Here is a 10486-nt window from a genome sequence, read left to right as displayed (position 1 = left end):
GGTGTTTTTAACTCAAAGACGGAGGGAATGAAAGAGACGGCCGGCGCCGAAGAGGAGGGAGAGTCTTTTAGAAAAGACTCAGTGAAAGAAGAGTTCATTGTGAACGGACGATCAACAGAGGAATAGACCATCTTTCATTTCTGCTTTCTTCTGCATCATCAAAGACCATTGAATTTATCGTGTACTATACTGCCACCTATTGTAGAAGAAGGGATTTTTCTGCTCTTTTATAAAATATCAGGTTAATGAAACTTTCACTGACATAATGCAACAGAATTAAACACTCAAATATTCAGCTCAATTTACTGATTCAACTTTTTTCCATAGGCCTATATAATATCCTGGTTGCCAGTCCCCTTTGGTCTTAAATGGGTCTTACTCTCATTTGTGTGCCTATTCTTTTTGTATTTATTATAGACTGTTGCCCATAAAGTTGGAATAAAATATCTTTTTACCTCTTCTCATGAAATAATTGTGACAATGTGATTTATTCTTGATAGATAAAGTGTATATCTTCTTAAAACTGGTGGCTGGGACTCACTATGTAATCCTTGCACCTGGTCAAAGGTGATTACTGATGTGTATAAATAGGAATAAAAAGACAAATGTGTCAGAAAACTAAATTATTTATGGGCAACAGTGTACAATACGAACTGCTGATTGTAAATGTATATGTAGGTACGTACAAAAGTTTATTATTTTGCAGAATATCAAATAAGTCAGGCAAGATGTTGTGGCTTTAATTTGCGATATTACAGTGAGAATCCATTTTCTCAATATTTGCAATGATTCACTTTCTCCTTAAATTTCATTTCCAATAATCAGGTTAAATCGTTTAAGCAGAAATCTCCGCTCCTGCTTTCTTGATTGTCTCAGTGGAGGAAACATTTGCCTGATTGTGTTTCTCCCTCAGTGGAGTAGTACAGTAATGATGCAGGTTTTATATATTTAACCCACCGGCGGCTATAGCTATCAGTCCAAAGATACACTTCCCCTCTCTCAGCTAATGGGGCAGAATTCAGACATCAAACAGCTCTGGAAATGAGACTTTCATGAGGAGAGAAATTGGCCTACAGTTAGAAAAAGAGATTACAATTGTTCTCAATGGACACTTCCTTCCCCGCCTGCACACATCCATCCTGCGCTCTTATAATGAACATAATCTAAGGCCTGATTGCACTAAACAATGCAGGGTTTGCTGCCGTGACACCATTTATGTACTTTTGACCTTTTTTTGCCCACAGCATATCACATAGAGCACCTGCACTGTCTGCTGCTGCCATCTGTGCTGGATGGACGCACGTACGTGAGTGTTTTCGTCTGAAGCTGGAAATGCAAACACACCTGGAGCAGCAGAGCTGACAGCGACACTTTCACACATATTATATAATACCGACGAAGCAGCAGCTCCATATGCAGCCAGAACACACACACACACACACGCACACACGCACACACTGTTGACACTGGTTCACAACCCTAATTTGACCACTGAAAAACACACACACACACACACACACACACACACACACACAAATGGAGTTTGTGTATGCACATTTGTGTGTGTGGTTAGCTCCCACATGTGCAACCTGCTCTCGTGGGAAGGATTGAGTTTGCTTTTCACACTGAGGTGTCAGCATCCAAACATACTGTATGAGCTAATAGATGGAGGGAAACGAGGGATGGAGAAGAAAGGAGGTGAAGATGCAAACATCTGCAGGCAGACTTGTTGAAATGCAGATGCTGAAAAATGAATGCAACCAGAGCGACAATGTCACCGTTGTCATAAAAAAGAAATATGCAACTATTGAGCTGATCGGTTCTTCATTTTTAATCCAAAGCTTCTCAGATTTCAGCTTCTCTAACCCTCCATGTGTCTCTTCATCAAATGTCAAGTGTGTGTGAGAAATAAGGTCACATGACAGAGACAGGATCACATAGTTGAGTTTGTTATCAAGAGGGATGTGAAGGTGTTTTAAACCATGAGAAGGACGAGAACTCGAAGCATGGGACTCGTGCACAGGTTGGTTTTGTTTCTGTGAGAAAAATCAGCAGCTGGAACAAACAGTGCTCCACTCACTGAGATAAGGTGATTGTTGTTGTTTTTTTATCTGATTCATTCAAAAAGAGAGGAAAGAGCAGAGGTAGGTATTGCTAAAAGGTTTCCAGTGCAACCTGAGCTCGGTATCAATGCAAAAACAATACTTCTACTTTAATACATCATATATCATTAAGTAAAAACTATATATATCCATTCATTAGACTTCTTGTTAAGTTGATTATAACTAAAAGTCTTTTCTTTTTCTTTTTCATCCCAGTTATAAAGTTGTTTTCCACTTCTATTTAACCTGCTAATGTAAAAATAGTAGAAAAATATGGTTTGTGTTTTTTCTATTTAAGCGATAAGTCAAAGTTTCTCACGACAGTCACTGTTAAATGTTGTTTTAACGAAATAGCACAAGAACTTGGCGTAAAGCGCAGCGTGAAATTAACACAGTTATGATTTAAATTAGGCAATATCAGATTAAAAAATAACTAAACAGCAGCTGACCTGAAGTTTCCTCTGCCAACTTTCAACATTTCTTTTTTCTGGGTCGCCATTTGCTTGATACTTAAAATAAATTTGGATTAAATACCCTGCCTGAGCTCAGAGGAAAACTCATTTATTCAACTTTCGAGGCCTTAGATCACATGAATTTCCCTGATAATCATACTGGACTTATAGAAAGTACACACAGAGCCAAAACCAAGGAAAGTGTAATCATAAAAAGATGGAGACGTACAGTAGACATCGAAGCACATCACATGTCAGCTGGATGATACTGTGAGTGGTCACCTCTGAGGGAAGCTGGGAAAGCTCAGGTGGTGTGTGTGTGCATGATTTTGATTTAGAGTGGTGTAAGAGGAAATGCAAGGTGTGATTTAGTGGGTTATTATTGTATTATCCTTGTAGCCCGGGGGCAATTGGATTAACTTCTCCTTTGGGTGATGTTTACATTGCAGATGTAACTGGTCGCTTTGTCACTTGAATCACATTTCCTGATGGCAACACTGCAATACTGTAGTTATAAAAGAACAGCTGCTGGTATTATTATTATTTTTTTATCTTTAGTCTACGTACATAGTGAACGTACCCAGATGTTCAGTGCCAGTCTACTGACTCAGGCTGAATCTGGCCGTGTTGTACTTTACATTTTGCATATTTGTGTGTGTGTGTGCATCACTTATCTTTGTACAACTCGTCCCTCAGATACTGTCCATGTCCTACAACACTGTGCAACCACATGTTGGCACACTAAGTACAAAACATCTGTCCTTCAACATACAGGACAGTCTCATAAGAAACATTTATTCCACAAACCCTAAACACTCATTGAGCTCGCTGTTGGTCACTTTAACACTGCACCAGTGTGTTTGCTGTTGTTCCTACCTTCACGTAGTTCTCCGTGGCGTCCAGGCTGGCGGCCGGCGGCTCCCTGGGGAACACAGACAGAGACAAGGTCCGGTTTAGAGAGCACATCTCCACCTCCTGCGTCGTTCGCTGGTGCTGATCTTCTTCACTCCCACAGACAGACAGTCACCTCACTGGTTCCCACTACAGATACTGGTGAGCTAACTGGTGCTGACGCTGCTGCTTCTTTTCAGATGAAATGGTTCAATAGGAATATGGCGCCTTTTTAAATATTTGCCATATTTGCCATATTCTGAACTAGGGAAGTCTAACAGCGCTGAACATCCAGTGTACAGAGAGTTAACTGTTATCTTTGTGAGTGGGTAACCCTGAGTCGAGTGAAAACCAAAGCTGACACTGAACAGTTCTAACTCTGAGTCTGTCTTTCTCTCTCCCCCTTTCTCTCTGTCTGTCTCTCACTCTTTCTCTCTTTCTCTCAGTCAGTGGTAAACATGTTCACTCACTGCCTGCCTGACTCGGCCTCCCTCCCTCCTTCCCTCCCTCCCTCTCTCTCTCTCCTTCACTTTCTCTCTCTCCTCCCCCACCATAACACACATCGCAGCCACACGCCTACCCTTCTGAGTCCACTGACAAATTCACAGAGAGGCTAAAGTGCGCACGCACGCACACACACACATGCACACACACCACCAGCAGCACTTTTCATTAATCCCTTCTTACGATTTTCTTTGATTCCCTCGTTCACCCTCCAAAAAAAAAGAAAAAACAAAAGAAAAACAACAGTTTACGGCCACATCAGACAACAGCTTGACATTTTCAATCAACTCCACATCTGGGTTTAGCCGGATTTTAATGTTCTGCTATTTTTTTTTGTTTTAGAAACTGTTTAAAAGTCAGATCTTTCTCTCTCTTATTTTGAAAAACATGTTGCAGAATATACTTCTCATGTATTATTTCCAGCTCTCTCGTCTCTATCGTTGCCTTGGGGGCGTTGGTACTTGTGTGTATTACCAAAGCTCGGCCTCTCTACAGGAGACTTACAGCCAGGGGCTCAGTGAAATAGGTAATTAGCTCAAATCCCCGACTATGTTAGCGAGGTTGGTAGTTAAAATCCTCTAATCCTCCACTGGTGTTCCCACGGGAGTATTAGCACAGTCCATTACTTACCAAACCAAATATGTTCAGCTCTAAAGCCCTCTCCAGTTTTAATATGGGCCCACATAATGAGCAGGACTTTGTTATGTAACTGAACAGAAGCCTCCATTCACAACAATGTAGGATCATTATTCCCAGACGCCGGTGGAGTGAAGTGTTCGGGCCTGTCGTTCGCCCTCAGGATCCATGTTTTGCAGAGACAAGGAAGCACAGTCCGTGGCTCCTGCTGCAGGTCTACAGATCTCTAATCCAACACATCCTGACACCAACAACCCCCCCACAGTGTCAGTATCAACACAAATATAAACTGTTAGTTGTCCTCACAGCAGAGGGCACATCAGCTGCTGCTGAACAGATGTTGCCAGGAGCAGTGAAAAGATGCTGATCGCTATCACAGTGTATTGGCTGACTGTAACTGACAGTTGTTGGTTTTTTTTGTTTTGTTTAACTGTTTAAATGCACATATGTTGTGATTAGATAAAGAAATAAAAAATAAGACTTTATTCCTGAACAGAAGAGAAACGTTAAAGCCTCTGTTATGACATGCGTTCCCTCTTTTAGAATGATTAATCTGAAATAGTTTCATGCGTTAATCTGCTTCATTTCCATGAGGTTTCATAAAACTCAAAACTTCTGTTACATAATAAATGCATGGTAAAATGTCATACGTATAGGTGGTAACAGGAGAGCGTAACTCTAAACACATGGATGGACATTTATAAGATGGAGAGGAGATAACAGCATGTCAACTACAAAAAGGATTTTGGATTAACTGCAACACCACACAGGCCGGACTTTAACTTTGCAGACCTGGGACAATACATTTTATGTGTATTACGTATGTACTACTGTATATGCAAAAATGTTCATGCTGTGTTTGGTTCCTTTCTTAGAAGACTAGAAATAAGGACATTCAGGTGAATTTACTGTAACCAGCGACTTACTGTACTGTAAGTGGATGGATTTTTTTTTCTCCAAAAAAGGCATGCATAAAATGCATACATATAAGAAAATATTTTCAGTTTGTTGCCTTGTTTAGCTGCTGAAGATAGTGCACTTACTAAAATATATAAATTACAGTCACACATTTACTGTAGTTTGATATTGATGCTTCTTAGTGTGTTTCTATTTTGTGTACGGACTTTTAACCTTGATGTGAAGCGGGAAGATTTCTACATGTTTTATCTAATTGTCATGGTGTAATGTCTGTATATATATATTTTTTTATGATACTTGCCTTAGGACAACAATGGATTAAATTTAGCAACTGTGCTAATTCCAGCATATTTATATTGATGCTTTTCGCTGATATGGTGATTAATGTGCATTGTCCTAATCAAATAAATAAAGAAAAATAGTGTGTTGCTTCTACTGTGGTTGGACTGAGATCTTTCCCTGCACCAACCACCTGCCCCCCATAACCCTGCCTTGTATAGGTGGGTGCAGTGACAATCGCCACATACCAGACAACACCCATATAAACCCTTGAATGAGCTACAACTGAGGGAAATTCCCATTCCTCCTCAGGCAGGTCAGAGGTCAGGCTCACAAACAGAGAGGCAGCCGCTTCAGCTGATGGAGATTCAGCGTCTGAAACTCAGGTCGGCAAGTGAGGGACGATCTCTGGATGAGTGTTGTAACATCTTTAACAGTTTAAACCCACTTCAGCACTAAAATAAGTGAAACAAAGTGTGGTGGATCTGATGAGTGGCCGTTCCAGAGCTGACCACAGCTAACTTTGCCTCTTTTCTTTTTTTTCGCCCCCATGCTGCTGAAACAGCATCAGACGCTGGATTTTTCTGCTTCTACAACCACAGAACTGACCTGCAACACAGACGGAGGCAGAGAAAAGAATGACAGAAACAGTAGAAGCCAGTGAACGAGGGAAAAAAAAGAAAAGAGAAGAAGAAGAGGAGTAGGGAGGGCAGATGCATGCAGCACTCGCCACAGGCTTTTTCTGGCTACTGTTGTTCTTTGCGCTCACCGCACAATACTCAGCACGACCACAACTGGCTTCAGTTAGGGACTGCACCATATTTGTGTGAGTGGGAGAGAGAAGAGAGAGAAAGAGAGAGAGTGACGGACGGACAGTGGAAGCAACGGAAAGAAATGATGAGCAACATGTCGGCTCTGCAGGCGGCCTACAGAGGTCAGTGTGTCTCCACTGTCAAGATCCACAGACTCAACGTAAAGTCCGAACTTACTGTCGAGAAACAGACACTGAAATGAATTCTTAAACTGATTTAACAGTTGATAAAGAAGGAATGAAATGAACACAAGAAGTTACCATTATTACATCAATTTCATTTGTTTGTTCCTGCAGCTGACTACATATTAATTCTAAAACATACAGTTTCCAGCATGTGAAATGAGACATCATATTATAAAATGACTCACTATGAATATAAACAGAACCAGAGAAAAAAAAGTTTTAAATCTGAATGTTTTGTTGATAAAGTTCATATTTTGAAATGACAAAGTTGCAGTTTGATGCACATGGATCTTTTCCTGTTGCCATAACATTAAATACTTAAGTGGAAAACACAGGGACTATAAAATGCAGTACAGTATATACTGTAGAACCTACTGTACGTCAATGTAGGACAATGACAACAAAGTCCAACAACAGCACACTCTACAATCTGGTGAATTTAGGATTCAGAGTTCACAGTATCTCTAACTGCACTTGTCACCTCTCGAGCTGAAACACAAACTGAGTCAAACCCTCTCAGAGTGAGTGAGCATTAAGTTTAAAAACATCGACTGCATCTTCTCGGTGCAGGACGAACTCATCCCTCCTCTGCTGATCTCTGTGATGCTGTCAGATGTTTTACAACAGCACAAATAGAAACGTGTGCTGTGTTTGTTTTAAAATGGAAAATCTGTTTTGCTCCTTGAGTACCTGGAGGTGAATCTGTGTTGACCCCATTATCTCTTCATCTCACACCCTCTGCTTTATATGAGGCTCTAAATCTCCTCTAAGACAAAAACCTGCTGCTGTTTTCTCCATCAAATATTAACAGGATTTCATCTTTTAGTTTATTAATACATCAGTCTTTTATGTACAACTTCAAACCTCCTTTTCCACTCTTTCTTTTTTCTGTATCCGTCTGCCTCTCATTCCTCCCCCTCTCTCCCCCTCCTCCCTCCCTCCCTCCCTCTCCTCTCCTGGTGGTCTGCCGAGACGCTCACAGAGGTCAACACAAAGACAAACTGACCAATCGGGAGCTGGTGCACCATAAGGGCAGGGGGCAGAGGTCAGCTGACAGCATGAGCAATGGAAAGTCAAGACCGACTGGCCAGTGATCACATGCCTTAAAGATACACTCCCTTATCTTTAGCTATATAGAAAACTCAACTATAAACTGTGGAGTTACAAAACAACACAACTTCACTGCTTCTTCAACAGGTAAAAACTGGAATCTTTAATAATGACACTATGCAAACAATTTATATGAGCATGAGCTAAAACAGCTGCACTGAAGCTTGACTTGGTATGAACTAAGATGCTATTCCATGTCTCTCTCAATATCTTCGATTATTGTATATTTGTACTTTATTTATTTATTCATCTATTACTGTCATTATTTATTTATTTATTTTTCCACTTTCTATTGTCCTGTCACTGTGAGTTCATTTCATTTTTACTTTGCCACCGTGTGGACATTGAATTTTCCCCTGATTTGATTACGGTATATTGTGTCAGTCTGTAACTGTAACTTTAAAATAAAATATTCAAAAACAAACAAACAAAAAAGAAAAAACAGCTGCACTGAAAAGTTTTTGGATGCAAACCTTCCACTTACAGTAAGAGAAAGAGCTGATCAAACAAAGAGATGAAGGAAATATGTTCACAGTGAGATCTGAGGGTGAACTGCCACTCGAATACAAAATAATTTGATTATTACTGTTACATAACAGCTTTAAGTATGACTTTACTATTACTGAGACAAAAGATGCAGACTCCCTAAGCTCATTTATGGATAAACAGGAGCTGAAATCGAGGATTAGAAACATGCATGAGTCTCATCCAGTGTTGACATTTACTGTTGTCAGTGTGATGCCCTTCGTTATTTAACCACCTGCGCAGCCTGAATCTGACCTGAACTAATTGTCCTGCTGTATGTCACCAGCATATGAAATGTATCCATGAGGACGGAGCGCAGACAAAGAGTTCACAGTAATCTGTGATCTGTCCTGCCACACCCTGACCTACAAAGGTAACCCAACTGCTGGGGGCTACACACACACACACACATGCACCACAGACAGTCAGACACACACACAGACGGACACACAAAGCTGGCTACATCAGACACAGTCTGTTGTAACTCAACACTAGAGATAGAAAGATGGGAGGACATGATGAGGGATGAGGTGTGTGTTTGTGTGTGTGTTCCCTCTGAAGTTGAGCTAACTGCTGCACCCCCCAGGGCTTCGCTTTACAACCTCCTCCCCTTTCTCCGTCAAAACTACGCCAAACTCTCTCTCTATCTCATCACTCTGTTTTTTTACTCACAGCCTGATGAGTCTGTGTAGAAATATTCAATCAAACATCTCTTCTGAATGTTAAATGTTCACTGTCTAAAAAGTTTGTATAATGAGCAATATGCAGGAAGTAGGGCTGTAACTAATAATTAATTCCATTACAATGGTAATCAATCTGCATTTTTTTCTGCATTGTTTGATTAATCATTTAATTGTTTTTGCTATATGTTGCTTGAAAATTGCTAAAAAAGACTTTTACATTCTTGTTCTGTGCAATAAAACCCAAGCCCGGGGCTACAATCTGGCATATTTACATTCAAATGTGTATAAATATGCATTGTCCCTTCTCTTCTAAATAAATAAATTGAAAAAAAAAACAAAGAAAAGATTTTCCGTTCACTGTCATATATCGGCCCTCATTCAAGAAGATGAAACTGATTACATTTCCTGAAATAATTTTCTTTTTATGAAATTATTACTGTCTACTGTATATCATGATATTTAATATGATGATTGATGAGAGTAAAACAGAAACTGTCAAAAAATACAAAACCATTCAGCAGAGGGGTTTATATCAGCACCACCAATAGCCGGAGAGCTTGGTGTGTTTGTTTGTGTGTGTGTTTACCTGTAACCGTGGAAGTCGTCGATGATATTCTGGACCAGTGGAGAGGTCAAAGGTTTATGGCCGTAACCAGGGGCCAGCGGCTGCGTGTGATTGGCTCTGGGGTCCCAGGTGTAGTTCCCGTGGGGCAGGTTGTTGCCTCCTCTCTTCCGTCGAGGCAGCGTCCCATGAATGGAAACTTGCTGGTAGGAAGCAGCGGCGGTGGGCAGCTCCGAGAAGCCGCTGCCCTGTGCTAAGGAGAGACTGAAGGAGGAGAAGGAGGAGGAGGAGGAGAAATATTAGACTTAAGTACATTAATCTAAATTAAACACTGTGAAAAATCCCCCTCCAGAGAGTCTTGAATGCTCTTAAAGTTTCCCGTGATCCCATTTGTTTTCCTTTATAATTCCACATACATCCCTTTAAGGTAAGAAAAACATCTCCTTCACACTGACAGCATCGTATTTATACTCTGCATCAACTTGTTCTAACAGCTCATCTACAGATTTTGACGCTGCTTACACAGCAATTTGTGTCTGCTCACCTGGAAACAAATGGTGAACAAACAGAGAATGAAACTTTGGAAAAAACTCTAAACTTTTGGTTTAGACTATTGAGAACGGATTAATTGTGGTTTGTGGGTTTGGACAAAGTTTCTGATGATAAAAGGAGAGCAAGGTGATTATTATTGACATTTATTTTCTTGTAAAATAAATTGTTTTGTGATTATCAGCTTGTCATCTCACACAATAGGATCTCCTACACCTGGGTTGGTTTACCACAGGAAAGAAATGCCAGCAGGATTTTCTCTTAAAGGGATAGTTCAA

At 40.4% G+C, this 10486-nt stretch overlaps 1 protein-coding gene across 2 annotated transcripts in view; it reads right to left on the bottom strand.

The window, feature by feature from the left end:
* Positions 1 to 10486, bottom strand: part of bcar3 (BCAR3 adaptor protein, NSP family member) — a 76849-nt gene that overhangs the window by 31588 nt on the left and 34775 nt on the right. For both annotated transcript variants that reach the window (XM_085775017.1, XM_085775018.1), the window contains 2 exons: positions 9684 to 9923; positions 3431 to 3476 (listed from right to left, as the gene is read on the bottom strand). In XM_085775017.1, coding sequence (XP_085631143.1) covers positions 3431 to 3476; positions 9684 to 9923 — 286 coding nt within the window. The remainder of the gene's footprint in view (positions 1 to 3430; positions 3477 to 9683; positions 9924 to 10486) is intronic.

Source organism: Trachurus japonicus, chromosome 4, assembly GCF_045865225.1.
Source record: "Trachurus japonicus isolate A0001 chromosome 4, Traja_1.0".
NCBI classification, from domain to species: Eukaryota; Metazoa; Chordata; class Actinopteri; order Carangiformes; family Carangidae; genus Trachurus; species Trachurus japonicus.
The sequence above is the reverse complement of the archived record's forward strand: the minus strand, read 5'-3'. Positions and strand labels throughout refer to the sequence as shown.